This window comes from Balaenoptera acutorostrata, chromosome 10 (assembly GCF_949987535.1).
Source record: "Balaenoptera acutorostrata chromosome 10, mBalAcu1.1, whole genome shotgun sequence".
Lineage (NCBI taxonomy): Eukaryota > Metazoa > Chordata > Mammalia > Artiodactyla > Balaenopteridae > Balaenoptera > Balaenoptera acutorostrata.
In genome coordinates this window covers 95,335,836-95,359,043 of record NC_080073.1, presented here as the reverse complement: position 1 = coordinate 95,359,043, position 23,208 = coordinate 95,335,836, and the positions used below count along the sequence as shown (strand labels likewise).

The 23,208-nt window shown below is 36.4% G+C and overlaps 1 protein-coding gene across 1 annotated transcript in view; it reads right to left on the bottom strand.

Annotated features, from left to right (window-relative positions):
- The window catches only part of DTNBP1 (dystrobrevin binding protein 1), a 121,872-nt gene that overhangs the window by 80,285 nt on the left and 18,379 nt on the right, over positions 1-23,208 (bottom strand). The window contains exons 4-5 of the mRNA XM_057555284.1: positions 18,577-18,637; positions 8,210-8,342 (exon numbers count right to left, since the gene is read on the bottom strand). Of these exons, the coding sequence (XP_057411267.1) occupies positions 8,210-8,342; positions 18,577-18,637 (194 nt within the window). The remainder of the gene's footprint in view (positions 1-8,209; positions 8,343-18,576; positions 18,638-23,208) is intronic.

Here is a 23,208-nt window from a genome sequence, read left to right as displayed (position 1 = left end):
CACGTGACACTGAACACAATTTAGTATCTGAGATTCCTAGTTACTTCAGCGTCTGTCTGGCCGTGCACGCGACACGTATAAACCTCCAAGGTGCTGCGCAGACGTACAAACACCCAGGAAGCAGCGCTCACTGTCCACTGGTCTTTCAACAACTCAGCTTTGTCTCTAGGCCGCAGAACTTTGCAGCTTCGTTGGAACATGGAGATAATCTGTGTCAAATCCTTCATTTAAAAGATTCAAGCCAAAGCCTGCAGAAATTATTTCAGAGCTCTGCCCAAGGTCACCTAGCTAGTGAAGAGCAGTCAGGAATCAAAACTGAGTGCCTCTTACACAAAATGATTTCCAGGGCTTCCCTGGTGGCGCAGTGGTTGGGAGTCTGCCTGCCAATGCGGGGGGCGCGGGTTCGGGCCCTGGTCTGGGAGGATCCCGCATGCCGCGGAGCGGCTGGGCCCGTGAGCCACAACTGCTGAGCCTGAGCGTCTGGAGCCTCTGCTCCGCAACAGGAGGGGCCGCGATAGTGAGAGGCCCGCGCGCCGCGATGGGGAGTGGCCCCCGCTCGCCGCGGCTGGGGAGGGCCCTCGCACAGAGACGAGGACCCAACACAGCCAAAAATAAAAATAATAAATAAATAATAAATTAAAAAAAAAAAATGATTTCCAGTTGATAGATGCGTAAGTAAACCAAGACTTCATAGTCATAGGGGTGAGGACTGGTTGTTTTCTCAGACAACAGAAAAGTTTCAGAGGTCAAAGGTTTTAGAACTCAAACAGCATCAGGGCCATTTACCGAACACTCACCGCATGTGCCAGACACTGGGGTACAAAGATGAAAAAGATAGTCCGTGCACTCAAAGAGCTTAAAGTAGAGGGCAGGCATATTTCAGTGACAACACTGCCTGACAGAGCTTGGCTTGAGGTGCTGTGAAAACTCAAAGGAGAGGCATCTAACAGAGATTAGGGAGAGTGAGACTCAGCAAGAAATGTGACTCCCACGTCTGGAAGTCACAGCCGTCGGGAGGAAGGGACCTCGAGGAAGGAGCAAGCTGGCTGTGCAGCTTTCCAGCCTTGGTTTCATTCAGATAGCTACGATACAAGGATGGTGTGTCTAATCCCTTCCCTTATCCACTAGATTGTCACGTCACTTTCTAAATTAGCTTCTGTAGCACCTACATTAGGCCCAAATTCCCTAAATTTCAACGGGTAGTTTCAGGTTTATTAAGATACATATTTTGTCTGTTTTTAATTGATCTGTTTGATCTGGAGATCTATTAAATCCAGAAGCATTCACATTTTCTAATATCCTAAATTTTAACTCTACTAAATATCTATGCTTATAAAAACTCCCACTTCTATTTGGTAGAGTCTAGGGCTTAAAGACGTGGATTTTGGGGGAAAATAAAATTTTACTGAAAAGTTAAAATGTGATGACAAGTAGTTTAGCATTCCTCTTCAAAGACATTTTAGGTAATGATTTTTATCATATTGATCTATCATTGTAGATCATGGCAAGTCTGGAAAAGACTGATAATGCAGTTCATAACGGTTTTGAATCTATCTACAGGGGTAACATACAACAGCTAATATGTGTGACTATGGAAAGCCTAACCAGAAACAGTGTGCAAAATCTAAGTTTTAATCAATGAAAAATTATATCTAAGATTTTAATAATGTCATAAATGGTACATAAGGAGTTTATGTGGCGGGAAAGAGGCAAAATGATGCTATTGTATTAGTTGCTATTTAGATTATTTTTTGTTATTGTATTAAATGGAAAAATGACTAGCAGCCTCAGCCTGGGAGCTAGTGTTACTGGCCCTGAAGAAGCAATGTTCAGCTCATTCTAACTAGTTTGACAGGGTCTTTAAAGACGATCATAGCTAATAGGATTATTTAAAGGCTATTTCACTTTGATAAGTGATAAGAACTAGAATAATTACATTTAATATGGAATCCATTCAGCTCTAAGCTACTTGGTTCCTTTAGCATCATGCATGCTATCCTTAGCATACAGGGGGCTGGATAACGGTGAGGCTTTGATATGTAGGCCAACAGCGTCATGTTCCCGTGCTGAATGGCAAACCGAGATTTAAAATGCTCGGGAAAGTCAGTGGTCACGTTATGGCTGCTGCCAAACTCCTATTTATGTTCTCCCCTTTAAAAGTGGTGGCCAGGGGCCCCCACTCGCTGGCCACAGCCTACTTTTCCAACCTCACTACCACTCTCCTTCAGGACTGCTCATCACTCCGAGGCGGGTCCTGTGTGTTCCTGCCCCCTTGCCTCTGCCTCTCCTGAGAGGTCTCCGCTTGCCTCCCTGCCCTGCATCTCCCTGGCAGGTTCAAGTCAGAGCCCGCCCTGCTTCCAGCCCGCAGGGCTCTCTCCCCTCTTCTGTGCTTCCACAGACCTGTGAACCCTGCCCAGGACTTATACTCTGACATTCTACCGCAAGTTGTGCACTCCTACCTCTCTCAGGCATCTGTGAATGTCTTAAGCGTAAAGACTATATCTTTGCATCTTTGTATCCCCTAATACCTAGTCTGCTGAATTCAATTAAAAAGGATTTCTGGAGACAGAATGATTCTATTACTCTAAAACATAAAATAATAACCAAGAAAGCAAATCTATGATTCATGTTCATCTAATTTAAATATTAGGAGGTTATCCTAAATTTTGTAAACAAGTAAGTTAAACATGGGCAGAGAACTATGAAAACATTAAACAAGATGGTACTTTGTTATTAGTGTATCAAATCAGGCCCCATTACCGGTGAGTTAAAGCAGAAGAAGCAATGGAACTTTTCCATTTTAACTCTTAACAGGCTTGAAGTCAGTAATAAAATACAGAAGAATTGTATTGATGAACATAAATCTTCTTCACTGTTTATATTAAAAACTTTTTAAAAACCTCTTTAAATAATAATTATAAGCATATATATGGTATGTATTCTGAATATTTTATATTGAATTTAAACAGGCAGAAATTTAATCTCCCCATCACACCCTACTCATCTCCTGTTAGGAAACGAGTTGCAGATATGAGTCAATCTGGTAACCAGACTTAGAATGCACGTACATAAAACACTAGCAGGCCTCCGTGGACACAAATGTACCTTTTTATAAGAAATTCCAGCCTCACCATTTTGCTCGCTATAACAACAGCATATGTCTCATTTAGTGATCAGTGGAAAAGATGGGTGGAATTTTATTGGGAAAAGCCATTTGGGAGAGCCTGACAGCTGTGCAGGAAAGAACGTCACAAATCTTTGGGAGGAGACCATCCCAGAGGAAGAGCCATTCTGCTTGGAATTTTCCTTTGTGCCATTTGTTTCAAATACATATTATCTGTAGTGTAACCACTGACATATGAAGAATGGAACAGCACGTTAAAATTCGTAATTTCACACTTAAATGAGTATTTTCTAGCAAAAATAATTAGCCTCAAGGAACAAAGAAATCTTTGACTGCAAACCCATAGGTCACAGAGGCTGGGTACTAAAGGACCACAAGAGTCTTCAACAAATACTTTCATTACTCTTTGCGTAATAAGGTAATGATGGTACGATAATAAGGAACTTTAAGAAATGCATTAAAAGCCATCATGGAACAAATGAGATCTGTGTAGTGTATACTAAAAGGTGTCGAAAGAGAGTTAATGAGTCTCTTGAAGGGTCTAATCTCAGAACGTAACCTGGACAATAAGATAATGTATTTCATGAAACCCTAAAAACTGTGACAGTCTCTCTGCTAGATGCACTCTCAAATTCTGTACAGAGAAAGCAAAACAGGTCAGATCAAAAGAAAGATGCAAGCTCAGTATAAGGCTGTCATTCTCTTACAGCACTTTGTTATCTAAGAATTAACAGAATCATCTGTTCTAGACAAAGGTAACAGTCTTTTTAAGTAGGTCATACAAAATAAACTAAGCAATAGAGATAACTCAGAAAAGCCCTTGACATTTTAGACTTCAATATAGGAATAGGATTAGACTACCCTCTAGTGGAAGTTCAAGAGAATTCAATAAATACTTTTCAAACATTTTACCAGTTTTATGATAAAATGCACAGAATAAGAAAGTGTACAGGATGTGGAGGACAACATTCCCTTTTATCCTTACATACTGTCTTTCAATGTTCAGAATAATACATTGTTGTTCTCACCACATTTCATGCTATGGTTTTACATTCTATGCAGGACAAGCTAAATTACATAACATCCATCCAAACCCTTCTGTCAAAGACAATGGATTTATAAATTTGCAAAGGCCAGAGAGACTCCCAGTAGAACGTCAGCATCCTGGTGGCAGTTGCCTGGTCTTGTTCACTGCTGTATCCCCAGAGCCTACAAACGGCACATGGCACTCAGCAGATGCCTAATACACCAGGCACTGTGCTGAGTGCTTTACACCCATCACATCCTTCAATCCTCCAACTACCCTACGAGGCAGGTACTCTCACCCTCAATCCTGCAAGCAAACTAAAGCTTAGAGAAGTTATGAAACCTGCACGGGGTCTCACAGTTAGGAAGCTGTGGAACTGAGATCCAAATCCAGATCGGAGAGTCAGTCCAACAGCCCTTATTTTCCAATTCCCAGCATACCTTTATCATTTCTTTTTTAAATGATAAGCCTTACCAGTAATTATCTATTACACACGCTTTTGTAAGCTGGATGGATCACACCCCATTAAAAAAAACATGAGTGGATTATCTGTTCTTACTTAATTCCTGAGGGAGCATGTAATCAGGAGTCATATTTATTAAGCCATAGGACAGCACAGCTAAAAGCATCATCAAAGGTTCAAATTGTTCACATCATATTAATCCCTTATTCTTTAATAAGGGGAGACCCTTTAGAGAGCAAGGCAAGACTCAAAGAGTTAAGTAGCCTGGGAAATGGAGGGACTGACTGGATATGGTATTAGATTTGACAATGAAAGGGTAAAAAGTTCAAAGAAGCTACAAGAATCCTAACATATAGGTCAGTTATCATTTTCTTCTAAGTTATTTTTATTTTTATTATTGCTTGACTAAACCTTGTAATATTATATCAAGGTATTTAGGTGATGACAAGGAGTCTTTGGAAGCTACCCAAAAATAAAGGAATCCACAGTTTATGAGCAAGCATTTAAAACCAAATGATTCGCATACCTAAGAATGATCCATAAACTCATTAAGATGAATTCGCAAAATACATTAATGATACAGATATATATTTATACAACCTACCAGATTTGGCTTCAAAATATTTTCCTGAGACAAAGGCCACAAAAGCAAAAATAAACAAATGGGCCTATATCAAATTAAAAAGCATTTGTACAGCAAAGGAAACCCTCAACAAAACGAAAAGGCAACCTCCTAAATGGGAGAAGATATTGCAGGTGATATATCTGATAAAGGGTTAATATCCAAAATATATAAAGACCTCACACAACTCAATATCAAAACCGAAAACAATCTGATTAAAAAATAGGCAGATGACCTGAATAAACATTTTTCCAAGGAAGCCATACAGATGGCCAACAGATACATGAAGAGATGCTCAACACTGCTAATCATCAGGAAAATGCGAATCAAAACCACAATATCACCTCACACCTGTCGGAATAGCTATTACCAAAAAGACAGTTAACGAGTGTTGGTGACGATGTGGAAAAAAGGGAGCCCTGGTGCACTGCTGATGGGAACGTAAGTTGGTGCAGCCACTACGGAAAACAGTATGGATTCCTCAAAAAAGTAAAAAGAGAAATACCATATGATCCAGCAATTCTACTCCTTGGTGTTTATCCGAAGACAATGAAAACACCAGTTAGGAAAGATACATGCACCCCCATGTTCACTACAGCTTTAGAAAAATAGCCAAGATATGGAGGCAACCTAAGTGTCCATCAACTGATGAATGGAAAAAGATGATATATAGATAAACGCAATGGAGTATTACTCAGCCATAAAAAAATAATGAAATCTTGCTATTTGCAACAACATGGATAGACATGGGGGGGTATTATGTTACGTGAAATAAGTCAGACAGAAAAATACCATATGATTTCACCTACATATGGAATCTAAAAAACAAAACGAATAAACAAAACAGAAAAAGACTCACAGATACACAGAACAAACTGGTGGTTGCCAGAGCGGAGGGCAGTGGGGTAGCTGGATGAAATAGGTGAAGGGGATTAAGAGGTACAAATGTCCAGTTATAAAATAAGTTAGTCATGGGGATGTAATGCACAGCAAAAGGAATAAGTCAATAATACTGCAATAACTGTATTGTGGCAAATGGTTACTACACTTACAATGGTGATCAATTCATAATGTATATAAATGTTGAATCACTATGTGTACACCTGAAACTAATATGTCAACTACACTTCAATGAAAAAAAAGAATCAAATTATTTGGAAGTGACCGTCTAGAATAGTACTTCAGAGAAACCTTTAGCTTTAATTTGCCTTTAGTGGTCAATGTTCTCAGGTTAGTAAAGAGAGAAAATTCAAGTGAGCATTTGGGAAGCCTGCCCCTTTCATTTAAGAAGCCAAAATGAAGTTTCTAAAGAAGATGGTATTATGTCACTAAGTATCATTTTTTCAGGATATAAGAATCCTAATTGAGAATGAAAATACAGTATATTCTACTTTAAGAAAAACTTATATATACTGCATGTCCTAAGCAGAATTAACTATGAAAATAATTAGAATTGTGGCAAAATGCATTTAATCAGAAGAGTGGTATCAAACAAATAACATTTATAAACAGAATTTACTCTCAGCTGGAAAGAAAAGGGGGGATGGTATCAGAGGTGAATATCTCTGCAAAGAAATACATAACCAATGAAAAGCAAGTGACTCAGAGAGATACAGGAAGAGAAGCTAAAAAGAAAGTGGCTAAAAGGAATATTCCAAATATCTTGGAGGCTTTTTCCATCAGTTAGTTATCAAAGCCTTGAGAAGAATCATTCCTATACTTGCAAGAGGGAAATAATGCAGAGGGCCTTCCTCCTAAGACCCGGGATCTCTTTTCCACACCCTGCCTTCAGAAATAACAGAACCCTAAGGCCAGGGTTTCAAGAATGCAGTTCATGAGGCCTACTGACAGCTGCCACCCTAACTGCCTCATCCCTCATCATCGTGACTGGGATCCTGGATTCACACCTTATTAACTGTGTGACCCTGAGCAAGTCACAACCTCTCCAAGGCTAACTTTCCTTAGCTGTAAAGTGGGATAATAAAAGCTACTTCTGCAGGGATCTTGTGAGGATTGAAAATGTTTGTAAAGCACCTAACAATCTCTGACACATAGTGGGTGCTATAAACATTAGCTATTGTTATCAGCAATAGCATTCCAAATACCATTCGTGTCTATTTTATTCACACACACACACACACACACACGTTTTATGATTTCCTAATTACTCGCTTTGTAAATCAGCTTTGTTTAGCTTTTAAAAAGGCAGTACTGAAAAACAGAAGAGATGGTGGGGTATCCTTACCTATTAAGACTGGGTCAGTTTATCAGCTCAAGAAATTCAACTCCTATGTAGATAACTCCTACCTCTTACTTCACTAAGATCTTAAGCTTGGTTAGAAAATAATAAGCCACAATATTATCCTAAGATGTGGCAACTGTTAAGCATAAAAGTTAATTTTCTGAATATAAACTCAAGAAATAAATATCAGCATAATTCATCCCAATGAAAACAACAAAAAAATATAAACTTCCACAAGGTAAAAATTTAGCCAAACAGGTACCCTCATTTAATGAGGGTTTGATCTCTCATCAGTTTAAAGAGGAAAAAAAAGCATATTTCAAGACATGAAGCTCTGAGCAGACCTAATTTTAAAAGCAACAACTTCCAGAGTATATCCTTTAGTCATAACAAAGCCACCCTAATCCTTTTTATTTCCCACATTTACACTTTTAAACAGAGACCTAAAGTCACAAAGACCACCCTGAGTCGCTTTAAAGAATCAACAAAATTATGTTTTCTGAGCAGAAATGAGGCAGAAAAAGTTAGTGGTATATTTTAGAAATCACTTCTACACTTTAAATCATCGTTTTCTGTCAAATCATCAGTTAATCAGAGTATGAAATTAATTAGAACTATTTCCCCCCACATCCTGTTAAGCAATAATTTAATGTAGTCTTAGAAAGCTTTGGAATTACACCAAATTACTTTCATTCCTAGAAGTAATGTCCAGAGGCAAACGTGGAACTTACTCAGACTTGCCGTCAGGGATTCTAAATCTGCCTTTAGGCCCGGAAGCTGCCGAAGCTGCTGCTGTAGCTCTATCAGGCTCGCCTGCTTCTTCTCCCAGTGCGCGGAGAGCACGACAACCTCGCTGTCAACCAGCTGCAACACGGAAGAGGCGGGGTAAAGTAAAACCAGACTGCAGGCACAGAGATTACAGCCAGCATGATGAGAGTTAGCCCACGTTATCTTCAAAAACCCTCCTTCTGAGTACAGACAGCAGGATACTACTCTGAAGAGACTGGAGCTGTTTTCTTTCTGAGAAAAGAACCACCTCAACATCCAGCTCAGAAAACATCAAATTACAGCTTTTATCAGTGCATCTTAACCCAGGAAAGAGAAAGGTCAGCAGGGACCTTAGAAGTCACTTCTAACTATACCCTATTTTTAAGTAAACCATGTATTTGAAAATTCAAATCTAGAAAAAATAAAAAACAGCCACTAACAACCGAAAAGAAAACAAACAAAAACAAACCCAGAACATAATGAATGGGTAATTATTTGTTTTACAAAAGGAATTCTTTTAAAAGAAAAGTTCCCTAATGCATTTAGAATATATTATGATTCAATTTACATTTAAACAGGAACACTCACTGCATAAAGTAAGATAAATGGTACTTGTGTACGGAGGAATTACTGAGGCAATTATCAATTCCAGAAAAAGGAGAAAAGGATTTATACTAACAAAGAAGACATTCAGAGGTGAAAGGCTCCCAACAGCAGGGCTGTGAGATGCCAGACTAGCCTAAAATAATTCTAACTTGTTTTCCTGAAAACTGTAAAGACAATGACAGAGAGCGGTTTCTCCCAGACAATTTTGTTTTGGTTTTAACATGGTGAGAGAGGAAAGGACCTAGAATAAGACTTAGAAGGAGCATGGAGAGGTTATCTTTTGAAAACATCACGAATAATAAGAACTGTGAAAGATACCCATGTTTTGTACAATAAGGACTTCAAAATTCATAACAGAAGAAAGTATATTTGAATTTTATATGTAAAATCAGAGTTCATAGTTAACTTATATTAAAAAAGGGACAATTTACGCATCCCAAGATTAAGATTCTTCAAGAGCTGAAACATGAATACAACTGATTTTTACTGAATCTCACTAAAGAAAGAACTTTTAGAGGAATAAAAATATCAAAATAAGATACAAAATTATTTGCATGTGGCGCTAGATCATTTTAGCTTCTACATTTTAATATTCTAGGAATTCACAACATTGAAATAAAAAAATTAAGCTACAATAAAGAGGTTAGAAAGCTGCCCTGTTTCCTCACATTATCCCCACTTCACGCACACCTCCCCATTGTCAGTCAGCCCACATTGGAGGGGTAACCACATCATCCCACATACAAGCCTCAGCTGAGCTGGGGAGGTGACACCAAGCGCTACTCCAAGTGCATGTCTCATTAATTCTGTATACTTAAAAATGCCCTTGCCAACCGGTTTTGTAAAGATCCTGAAGAGGAGTTTAAAAGATACTGAGCATTGCTAACAGACACAGCTGTGACGCAATAGTAAGGAAACTGGGCTTGAAACAAGGATCCGTGCCCATAGGGTTCATCTGTAATATCCAACAAGTTTCTACTGACCGCCCACTCTTTGCCCAGCACTGTTTCAGGTACTGGAGATACCATGGTGAACAAAAGAGAAAAAAAGATCCCTGCACTCTTGGTGCTTTAGCCTGGAGTAGGTCTCACAAATTTTCTTAACTGCAGTTTTTAAATTCTAAAAAAGAAAAAATAATTCCTGTATCACAGGGCTGAACTGATGATAAGAAAGATATTTTTCCTGGTACATGGCATATTTCTTAAAAAGTTTGTTAAATCTTAATTACTCTGGTTAATTATGTTAAAAATTTGAAAAATCTAGAATAAACAATTTTTTAGATATGAACCATTTCTTACTGAAAAGTAAAGTGAAACATACTTAAGTATTAAAACTTAAGTACAGTATAGTTCGTCTTCCACAAAATTGAAAATTATATTCTGTATATAGAATATAAGAAGCGTGCATAGAAAGAATATATCAGAATACATTAAAATACTATTTTAATTTAAAAGAATGGGATGTTGAATAGATTCTCAGAAATCATTATCAAGTATAATATAATAATACTAAAACATTTTGAGCATTTCTATGTGCCAGGCCCTGTGCTAAGCAACTTACATATATTATCTCATTTAACTACACAGCAACCTTGTAAACAGAGCAATATTACCACTTCCATTTTTACAGAAGAAGAAACCAAGGCACAATGAAGCTGAGTCACTTTCCCAAGGGCCACAGAGGACCTAGATTCAATCCCAGGGAATTTGACACTTAAGCCCATGCCCTTAATTGATATTCTAGGGATTGTGTATAAGGGGACATGAAAGGAAGAAGTGAAAAGCTAGCAAAAGAAAAGGTTCTGAAAAACTGTACTTCAACTTTACTTAATAAGAAATGAGCTATCTCCAGAAGGCCAATTTTTCTCCTCCAAGTAAACAATTCTGAATAAATCCAGATTTAACACCAGGAAATCAAGTTTAAGTAGCAAAACAAACCCATAGTTTGTTGCCCAAATTACAAGTCGTTCCAAAATTCCTTCTGGTGGACACTGAAGTCAGGAGAACAAAGAAAAAGCAGGGATACAAGTAAATGGGTAACATTAGGACCTTACTTTGTATAAAACAGTTCTGTGTTTTGGGGGTACGTTATTTCATGTGATTTTCAAACAACTTTGGTAAGCAGTGTAAGTGGTGTTATACCATTTTATATGTGAGGAAACTAAAAATAGAGAGACTCCGTTTATCTGCCCAAGGTCAAAATGTATTACTGCAGAAAGTAGGCATTCCCACACCCAGTACAGTTCACTTCCCACCACAGGCAGAAGAGATCCAACCTGGAACACAAAGAGAGTGAAGCACGCCTAATTTAAGCAGCTTACGCACCAAACTGTTAAAACATGAATCTTAAGAGTTCAATTTGAAGGCAAGCAAATATTTCACAGTAATAAAAATTATAAGCAAATAATGCACTGGAAGTCTAACTTAAAAAGGTGCCCTCAGAATCTAACCCCTAAGTCACTATCAATTATGTACTCATTTATATATTGCTAAGGGAGGAAAAAAAAAATCAAAAAACTTGTTAAAAAAGAAAAGAAAAAACAAAACTTGTGGAAAAAGTCTAGACAACAAAGTTACCACTGACCAAACTGTTTTCTAAGATATTGCTTTGAATTTTAAGACTATATAGTAAGAATTAGTTTTAAAGTAAGTGAGTATAAAATAATTTGTCAAAGAAGACTGAATTGTCCTTAGGTATATTTGCCCTGGCAGGTTGATACTCTTTGGTTAAAGGCCACTAAAGACACATGAGCATGGCCTGACAAAAGAAGCACATGATAAAACACTTTGCATGTTAAAGATACACATTTTAAATATTTACATGTCTCAACAATACGTCAGAGAGCTTTAAAATAAATTTTCATTTTTAAAGCTGAGAACTATATTTCTGGAAATCAACAGAGGCACTTTTGATCAGATATGGGTCTTAAAATAACCAAATACTCGACTATGAAAAAATGTAGAATTCAGCAACAGATCTTACAGGAAATTCTTTCTCCTATATATTTTATTATGAAACACTTCTTAAAATTAAAAAAATAATAATTTTTGTTAAAGCTCCTCTACAGGACTTCCCTGGTGGTGCAGCAGTTAAGAATCCTTGTGCCAATACAGGGGACACGGGTTCGAGCCCTGTTCCAGGAAGATCCCATATGCCATGGAGCAAGCCACAACTACTGAGCCCAAGAGCCACAACTATTGAAGCCCGCATGCCTAGAGCCCGTGCTCCGCAACAAGAGAAGCCACCTCAATGAGAAGCCCACGCACCACAACGAAGAGTAGCCCCCGCTGCAACTAGAGAGAGCTCACGCGCAGCAACGAAGACCCAACAGCAGCTAAAAATAAATAAATAAAACTAAAAAAAAAAACCTCCTCTACCGGATATGGTCTTCACTGAATATTGTGGGATTCATCCATGCTGATACATGTAGGTATAGTAGTTCACTAATTTTTCACTGCCATATGGTATTTGATTTTATGAATACTAATAATTTACTCTATAGGTGGACTTTGGGACTGTCTAAAGACGCAACAAAACCTGCTATAAACATTCTGGTACAAATCTCCTGCTGCACACATGCAATTTTCACAAGTTAGTTACCGATGTGTCAAAAGTATTGAGCTCCTCACCCCCTGGGGAGGCTCAACAGGGATGGAGTAAGTAGACCTCCTCCAGCCTAGCCACCCCTCACTTCAAGTACTCTCATCTATTTGTTACATAATGAATAGATGATACCATGCCAATGTTATCTGCTGAAATGTGAGCCATACCAACATCCCCAGGGGAAAGTTTGGGATGCAATGCTACAAAATATCCCTAGGGGTCAAACTGTTGTTTGAAAGGTATGTGGAATTCCAATTTCCACTTCATGGAAGCTCATTTTTCTAACACGACTGTGCCAATGGATTTACACTCCCTAGTTCTAGCTGTTCCTCATCATGTTTCTTCTAAGGGACAACTGTCATCAGTGAATAATGACTGACTGCAGAGAAAATTCACGGCTTCTTAAATGTTTGATAATCTAACGAGTGTGAATTTGAGGTTTTCATTTGTATTTCCTTGACTACTAATCAATTTTGAACATTTTCACATTTACTGGTCCCTCATGTTTTTTCTTCGGTGTAATACCTGGTCATATCTTTTGCTCACTTTTTAATGGGTTATTGTTCTCTTTTTATTGGTTTGTAGAGGTTTTGCATATGTTTTGAACACTAGTCCTCTGTTTTGTGAACTGCTTAACTTTTTCATGGTGTTGTTTGATGAACAGAAGATTTGATAAAAATTATCAATATTTTCATTTATGGTTGGTGCTTATTATGCCTTGTTGAAGAACTCTTTCTCTACCCTGAGGTCTTAGCTTTTCTACTATTTTCTAAAAGATTTATAATTTTTCCTTTCACATTTAAGTCTGATGGAGCCAAAATCTGAACCACGATCTTCAACTACTTTTTTTCAACATCACATTGGAGGTTCTACCCACTGTAAAAAGACCTGAAGAAAGACTGATAGGTTTTTGCTTCTTCCCTTCCATCCACACAAAACAACTCCCACCCCTGAACGCAAATTATTAGAATAAGAGGATTTAGCAAGATGATTGACCATGGGATCAAAATACTACAAGTCAAATACTGCAGGTTTTGGTAGATATTAGGACAAAAGTTAACTTCTATTAAAAACTTGCTAAAACGTTTTACTCTGAATAATTTTACTGAATGTATTTTCTGCATCTGACGATTACATATTTTTCTCTTTTAATTTGTTAACGTGGTCAACGGCGTACAAAAGATTTTCTAATGTCAAACCAACTTTATAATCCTGTTATAAATCTGGGGTGTTTATGCATGGCTGGATTTGGTCTGCCATCACAGCCATATATACAGCAGGATGTCTCCCAGGTAGAATGCCTCTTGCTTATCATCCAACATTCACAGAACAAGCACATATACAAACACATATACAAAGTTTTGGCTAACAGTTATATAGGAAAACTTTACATTTAAGCTTGATACACATTCTAAAACAATGTGTGAGAATATTCTCAAATGAAATTTCAAATAACATTGGTAGAATACGAGAATCACAAGACGGTACAAGGAGCCCATCTATAAAGGAGAGGCAAGCCCTGCATACTGTGAGTGTTGAGAGGTCACGTTACTACACACGAGGCAGCTGTTTGTCAATGAGTGTATCACAGGTCTGGTAAGCAGAAAGCTATGTTTGAAGCACTTTACTTCCTAACAGATTGCTACCATCTATAGACGTTTTGCTGGTTATATATATATATATTATAATATATTCTTAAATATATTTAAGAAAGTTGGTTGAGGGCTTTGGGTGGACATGTTAACACATTATGACTTTTCCAATTTAGAATGTGACAAATAGGTTCCTGGATAGAGTGTTTGCACAGAACATCTGATTTCCAGAAATAGGTTACTGAAGTTAAGTGAGAGATAATGCCTCCATTTTGCTTATAATTTTTGTAACTGTATTCATGAATGGGAATGGACTCCAATTTCACTTTCTTATACTTCCCTTGTTGGGGTTCAGTATCAGTTATTCTAGCCTCATGAAATGAGCTGGGCAGTTTCCTCCTTTTTCACTTGCTGCAGGAGTTTGTCTAACATTGAAATGGTAGAGTCTCTGAAAGTTTGATAGAACTCTCCTATGAAACTTTGTGGACCTGGTGCTTTCTTAGTGAAAAAATTAATCACTAATACTGTTTCTTTAGTGGCTATAAGACTATTCAGGATTTGTACTGCTTTTAAAATTGGTTTTAGTAAAAATTTCCAGGGTTTTGCCATTTTGTCTAAGTTTTCAAATTTGTCATAGAGTTGTTCACAAACTCTTATCTTTTCACTCTGCTGTAGCTGCAGTTATATTCTTTAATTCTTAAAATTATTTATCCTTCTTTTCTTGATCCATATCACCAGACATCTACCTACCATATTTTATTAGTCTTTTCTAAGAACCTGTGGCTTTGTCTGGTTTCTATTGTATTCTTTATATTCTATTTCATTTACTTTTTTCATCTTTATTATCTCTTTCATTCTTCCTTCATGATTTATTTTGTTCTCTAATTCTTAGGTTAGATTAGCTCACTGACTTTCAGTCGAATTTTTCCCCTATAAAATTTCCCTCTAAGTAGTCTTTGGCAAATTATATAATTTATGTGTAGTAATTATTATAATTCAGTTCTATTTAAAAATTTTCAGATTATTTCCTTCTTTGAACCATAAATTATGCATTATAAATTTTTTTATAGTTTAAAAAAAAATAAATTTATTTATTTTTGGCTGTTGAGTCTTCGTTGCTGCACGTGGGCTTTCTCTAGTTGCGGGGAGAGGGGGCTACTCTTTGTTGTGGTGCGCAGGCTTCTCATTGCGGTGGCTTCTCTTGTGGCAGAGCACAGGCTCTAGGCACGTGGGCTTCAGTAGTGGTGGCACGCGGGCTCACAGTTGTGGCTCACGGGCTCTAGGGTGCAGGCTCAGTAGTCGTGGCACACGGGCTTAGTTGCTCTGCAGCAAGTGGGATCTTCCCAGACCAGGGCTCGAACCCATGGCGCCTGAATTGGCAGGCTGATTCCCAACCACTGCGCCACCAGGGAAGTCCCAATGCATGATATATATTTTTAATTTGCAAACATATGGAATTTTCAAAATTGTTTTCCTATACTGACTTCCAGCTTCATTTGCACCAGGATCAGAGAATATTCTGTATGACTTGATTTACATGAAACTTGTTGATTTACATGAAACTTGTTGAGAACTGCTTTGCGGCCCAGAACATGGTCAATTTTTATGTGTTCCAGGTGTGCTTTAAAGAATCTGTATTCTGTATTTGTTGGGGCAGATTCTGTATTTGTCTATCTGGTCAAGTCTGTAAATCACTTTAGTCGCATGTCTTATATCCATATTTATTTTATTTGGGTTTTTTCCCTATCAGTTAAGAGGAATGTATTAACATCCCCCCATTTTGATGATAGATTTATCCATTTTTCCTTATAATTTGACTTTTATATACTGAGACTTACTAGACACACAGGTTTAGACTTTTCCCCCTTAGGGAACTGAATCTTACAGAGTGATCCTCTGTTTCCTATTTAATTCATTCTCATTATTCTAGTTTCTTCTACAGGTTTGAAAGATAAATGCTATTTCTGTTCTTTAGTGGTTACCCTTGAAATTCTGCCCTCCATATTTAACTTTAAATCTAAGGTTAATCAATATCTATACCCTCCCCATTAATAATGCAAGGGCTTTTAGAATACTTGAACTCTGATAATCTGCCTTCCAGATTGCATGCTATTCTTATCTAGCATTTTTGTTCTATCATTTTTAATTCCACAAACTAGATAACTGATAGAAATACATAGTCACTGTTTATATTTACCTATGGTTTACCATTTTCTTTGCTCACTATTCCTTCCTATACCTGAGACCTACCTTCTAAAATCATTTCTTTTATCCAGAAATACATTTTTTTAGAAGTTCCTTTATTGGACAACTGTTGATAGAAAACTATTTTTATCTGAAAATGTCTCACTTTGCCCTCATTCTTGACAACAGTTTGTGAAGTCTAATGGAAATTCATTCATTTGTAAGTGATCTATCTTTTCTCTTTAGTTACTTTGAGACCTTCTCTTTGTCTTTGGTGTTCTGTAGTTTCAACATGATATGTCTAGGTGTGGATAATTACTTACCTTGCTTGCTTGTAATACTTTTTGGATCTAAGGATTTACACATCTCATTTCTGGAAAATTCTCAGCCATTTACATTTTCCTACATTGTCTTTCCCTCATTCTCTTTCTAGATTATTAGATATATTAAGCTGAGCTATATGAAACTGTAATTTTACAGATCAAAAAGGTCTCATATTGGTAATCTTACTTGGTTCAACCTATAGACCTTTTATAACTATTTTCTATTAACTCCTCTTTCATATTTTCCATTTTCATATCTCAGAAATCCTTTCTGGGTAATGTCTGACTTTTATCTCCTACTTCAATGTACTCTTTCTTCAGCTATAGATACCTGCTGTTAAGCACATCCTTTGGGTTTTTAATCTCAATGACTTTTAAAAGTCATGTTTTAAAGTCATGTTTCATACTCTCTTATTCCTTACTCATTTTTCATCCATCTTTCATCTCTCTAAAAAATTTTGTATGTTCCTATTTAATTGTCTATATACAAGAGTGCAATATCTAAAGTGCCTTACAGGTCTAAATCTTACTCTTTGGTTCTAGTGACTCAAACTTTTGGTAATATATTTCTTTGTGTGTTTGCTGATCTTTGGCAGGGGAGAGGGGGGTGGTTAGGGGATGAATCTGTGGGAATCTTGAAGGGTCTGGGTTTACAAGTTTCATCCATGAAGAACTGGTATTTGTTTCTGTTGAGTGTCAAAGACACAGTCACCCGTAGCCCTTTCATTTCTTAAGTTAGTGGTTCCTTGATCATGCAGGAAGTATAAACTAGAGCCCAACACTCATGTGAGGCCAAGACCATATAAACAAATCCAAAATGGAGACTATATTTATTCCAAGTTGTTATGAAGACAAGTTTCCTTGTTGTCTCCTTTTGCCAACAAGTAGCTTTTCTTTTCTTATCTTTTTTCTTTTCTTTTTTTAAATGTCTTAGATTACCCTTTCACCAAGAGATGTAGTCACTTCAAATATCCAAGAGCTTTATGCAGGAGTCTCAGACTCAGTTCCCTATAGACAAAAATCTCCTATCACCTAAATCTCTAAAGCTTTTGTTTTACTATTTGACCCCAGCTTCCATGTTATTTTTTTAAACCACTCTCATTTCAGTTCCCTGGTGTTTTTGTTTGTTTGTTTTCTGCCTTTAGGATTTCCTTTAATTTTTGTACACTTACTGCATTTAAAAATTAAAAAAAAAAAAATCTATCCAGCATTTAGGTGTTTTACACCTAAAGGGCTTTTCAAAGTATCTAGTCTGCCTTACTAAAAGAAATGTATAACCTTCCTTTTCAGTAATTTCTAAGAGAAACATTAATGTCTAAATTTTATCATATGTATTACCATGTTCTGTACATATAACTATAACAGCTTCACTAATTAGGTAAATTGTAAAGTCAGTCAGTCTAAATCAATTAAAAGTCATAATCACAGAAGTGTTTTTAGAAAGAAATAACGTTTGACTGACATCAATAACACAGACTATATTTCATCTTGGCTAAAAAAGCTTTAAGTACATATACCAAATAATTTTAATTACAAGTCTCTTTTATTCATTATACACTCTATAGAGCTAGAAAATAGGTTGTTCTTCTAAGTAATTGAGGTTGACTCCTGAGATTTTTATTTGCTAATAAGCAAATTAATGATTTTAAGTAGACTGAGCAAAGTTAAACTTTTGCCCTCCAGAAAAGGAATTCTTAAATAGTGAGTAGAAAGGAATGACATAATTTACATAAACTGCAAAGGTATCAGACTCAAATTCAAAGCATTATACCTGGATGAACCAAATATTTACTTGCGACTCTAGAATAAAAGTTACAAACTCTCTAAGCTAACTAAACTAAATTACTTGACTGAAAAATTACGAAAAAGTGCTTTATTTAGGGAGTTTCATAATCAACTACTAAATTTCAGATATCCTGCAAAACATTTTAACACAACTACAAATTTAATTTCTTAAAAACTAGCATTTAAGACTGCAAAAGGGTATTTTCCCCGTGAGTATAAGATTAGCCGATTCTTTACCTCGCCAGCACTTGCGCATTCCTGGGCTCTTCTGTGGAGTGCAGCCCATGTATCTTCATACCTAAGAAAAGCAAAAAATAATTCAAAATACAAACCACACATTAAAAAAATCCTACCTATGTATACGTAGGGCTGATTCATTTTGCTGTGCAGTAGAAGCTAACACAACATTGTAAAGCAACTGCACTCCATTAAAAATTAATTAATAAAAAAAATTCTACCTAAAAATGAACCTGTTACATCCTGTGGTGTCAGAAAGGAAAGTTCAAAAAATAATGGAGACACATTGTAAACACACAGAAGTCAACTTCAAGGGGCTTCCAATTGCCAAATCTGGGACAACCTGAGCAACAAAACAAATAATGGTAGAAACGGGTTATAACTCAGGGACTAAAACCAACAGCTATGAGTCCATAGTGATTAAGATAAACAACTGAAAGGGGCAGAAGGGAAAATTCTTCCTGACAGTAGAATTCCAATTAATAATGACAGACAAAATGAGAAAAATAGAAAATCACCATTTGGTAAACACAATACTAATTATTTCAGGCAAGAATTCTAATAGATGCTAAAATTAGTGGGTGAGAGTATAAAGAGAAACAGGATATTTTCATAGTCTCTAAGTATCTCCCCACAGGATACTTATTAATTTAAAAGGGGGAAACAGTATTAAAGTGGAGAAGCCTGGCAGACACTTCCTTAACCAAGTGGTCAATATTAACATCAACAGTAAGGAGACATATCAACATCATATGCCTACTGATACAATGCACTGGAGGACACATTCAGTATTCTTCCGTTATTCTCACCATAAAAGCACTAACTTGAATTTAATCATGAGAAAACAGCAGATAAACCCAAAATAAGGGATATTTTGCAAAATAACTAGCCAGAAATAAACCCATGCATATATGGCTCAATTACTTCACAACAAAGGAGTCAAGAATATACAATAGGGAAAGGAGAGTCTCTTCAATAAATGGTGTAGGGAAAACTGGACAGCCACATGCAAAAGAATGAAACTGGACAACTATCTTATACCACACCCCAAAATTAACTCAAAATGGATTAAAGACCTGAATGTAGGACCTGAAACCATAAAACTCCTATGAAAAAACATAGGCAGTAAGCTCCTTGATATCAGTCTTGTGATGATTTTTTGGATCTGACACCAAAAGCAAAGGCAAAAAGAGCAAAAACAAACAAGTAGAACTACATCAAACAAAAAAGCTTCTACACAGCAAAGGAAACCATCTGAAATGGCAACCTACTGAATGCGAGAAAATACTTGCAAATCATACATGTAATAAAGAGTTAATACCCAAAATATGTAAAGAAATCATACAACTCAATAGCAAAAAACAATCTGATTTAAAAACAGGTAGAGGCTCTGAACAGATATTTTTCCAAAGACATACAAATAACCAACAGGACATGAAAAGGTGCTCACTTCACTAATCATCAAAAAGTACAAATCAAAACCACAATGAGATATCGCCTCACCCCTGTTAGATGGCTATTCTCAAAAATACAGCAAATAATAAGTGTTGGTGAGGATGTGAAGAAAAGGGAACCCTTAGTATACTGTTGGTGGGAATGTAAACTGGTGCAGCCACTATGGAAAACAGTATGGAGGTTCCTCAAAAAATTAAAAATAGAACTACCATATGATCCAGCAATCCCACTCCTGGGCACATACCCAGACAAAACTATAATTCGAAAAGACACATGCACCCAGTGTTCACAGCAGCACTACTCACAATAGCCAGGACATGGGAGCAACCCCTTTGCCATTTGCAACAACATGGATGGACTTGGAGGGCATTATGCTTAGTGAAATAAGTCAGACAGAGAAAGACAAATACTGTATGTTATCACTTCTATATGGAATCTAAAAAATACAACAAATGAATGAACATAACAAAATAGAAACAGACTCACAGATGCCCAGAACAAATTAGTGGTTACCAGTGGGGAGAGTGAAGAGGGGGAGAGGCAGGAAAGGGGTAGTGGATTAAGAGGTACAAACTACTATGTATGAAATAAGTACGCTACAAGGGTATAGCACAGGGAATATAGCCAATAATTTATAATAACTTTAAATGGAGTATAATCTATAAAAAGTTTGAATCACTATGTTATACCCCTGAAACTAATATTGTAAATCAACTATACCTCAATAAAGAAATTTTTAAATAAATAAACAGAAAACAAAATAAACCTGAACTCATAGGTACAGAGAACAAACTGGGGGTTACCAAAGGCAGGGGGTGAGGGGTTGGGTGTGGCTGTGTGTGTGTGAGAGAGAAATGGGTGAAGGTGGTCAAAGGTATAAACTTGTAGTTATACATAACATACAGCATGGTGACTATAGTTAATAATACTATATTATATATTTGAAAGTTGCTAAGAGAGTAAAACATAAAAGTCCTCATCACAAGAAAAATTTTTTGAACTATGTGTGATAATAGATGTTAACTAGATTTATTGTGGTGATTATTTTGCAATATATACAAATATTGAGTCATTATGCTGTACACCTAAAACTAATATAATGTCATATGTCAATTATCTCTCAAAAAAAAGTTTAGGCTTAAGAAAAAAGAAAAAAGATCTCAAATCAACAATCTAACTTCACAACTTTAGCAACTAGAAAAAGAACAAACTGAACCTATAGCTGGCAGTAGGAAGGAGACAACAAAGAGAACTAAGAAAACAATTCCATCTACAATAGCATCAAAAAAATTTTTAGGAATTAACCAAGGAGGTGAATACTTGTACAATGAAAACTACAAAATATTGCTGAAAGAAATTTTAAAAGACATAAATAGATGGAAAGATATCCCACGTTCATGGAATGGAAGACTTAATATTGTTAAGATGTTGTCAATAGCACCCAAAGTAATCTACAAACTCAGTGTAATCCCTATCGAAATCCCAATGGCATTCTTTGTCGAAGTAGAAAAAAATCCATCATAAAATTCATATGGGAGGTCAAGGGATCCTGAAAAGCCAAAACAATCTTGAAAAGAAGAACAAAGTTGGAAGACTCACACTTCTTGATTTCAAAACTTACTACAAAGCTACAATAATCAAAATCAAATAATAATCAAAACAGTGTGGCACTGGTATAAAGGGAGACATATAGGCCAATGAAATAGAGAGCCCAGAAATAAACACTTGCATGTATAGTCAAATAATTTTCTACAACTGTGCCAAGATCATTCAATGGGGAAAGGATAGTCTTTTCAACAAATACGCTAGGGTGCTGGGAAAAGTGGGTATCCCCATGCAAAAGAATGAAGCTGGACTCTTACTTTAACACCATATGCAAAAATTAACTAAAAATGGATCAAAAAATCCAAACATAAGAACTAAAACTATAAAACTCTTTGAAGAAAACATGGAGAAAAGCTTCATGACATTAGATTTGACAATGATTTCTTGGATATAACACCAAAGGCACAGGCCACAAAGAAAATAGACAAATTGGACTTAATCAAAACTAGAAACTTTTGTGCATGAAAGAACACAATCAACAGATAAAAAGGCAACCAATAAAATGGGAGAAGATATTTACAAATCACATACCTGATAAGGGATTAATATCCAGAATATATAGAAAACTCCTAACACTCAACAACAAAAAACAACCCTATCCAAAAACAGGCAAAGGACTTGAATAGATATTTCTCTAAAGAAGATATACAAATGGCCAATAAACACGAGAAACTCACCATCATCAGTCATTAGGGAAATGAAAATCAAAACCACAATGAGATACCACTTCATACCAATGAGAATGGCAAAAAAACCAACCAGCCAAACAAAAGACCCCCAAAACAAGTTTTGGTGAGAATGTGGAGAAATGGCAACTGGAGAAATGTGCACTGCTAGGGGAATGTAAAATGGTGCAGCTGCTATGGAAAACAGTATAGGGGTTCTTCAAAATATTAAAGTAGAATTACCATATGATTCAGCATTTCCTTTTTTCAGTATATAGTGCCAAAAAACTGAAAGCTGGGTCATGAAGAGATATCTGCACACCCACGTTCACAGCAGCATTGTTTACAATAGCCAAAAAATGGAAGCAACCCAAATGTCCATTAATGGATGAATGAGTAAGCAAAATATGGTATATTCATATAATGGAATACTATTCAGCCTTAAAAAGGAAGGAAATTCCTTTGAATTATTGGTGATCATTTTGTAATGTACAGAAATATAGAATAACTATGTTGTGCACCAGGGACTAACATAGCTTTGTAGATCAATTATACTTTAAAAACAAGCAAGCAAACAAACGAATAGAAAAAGAGATCAGATGTGTGGTTACCAGAGGCAGGTGGGTGGGGTGTGGAGGGAGGGGAATCGAATGAAGGCAGTGAAAAGGCACAAACTTCCAGTTTGTAACATAAGTAAGTACCAGGGATATAATATACAACACGATGAATATAATTAACACTGCTCTATGTTATATATGAATGTTATTAAAGTCTAAGAGTTCTCGTCACCAGGAAAAAAAATTCTTTTTCTTTTATATTGTATCTATGAGATATGGATGTTCACTAAACTTACTGTGGCAATCATCTCATGATGTATGTAAGTCAAATCATTATGTTACAATACCTT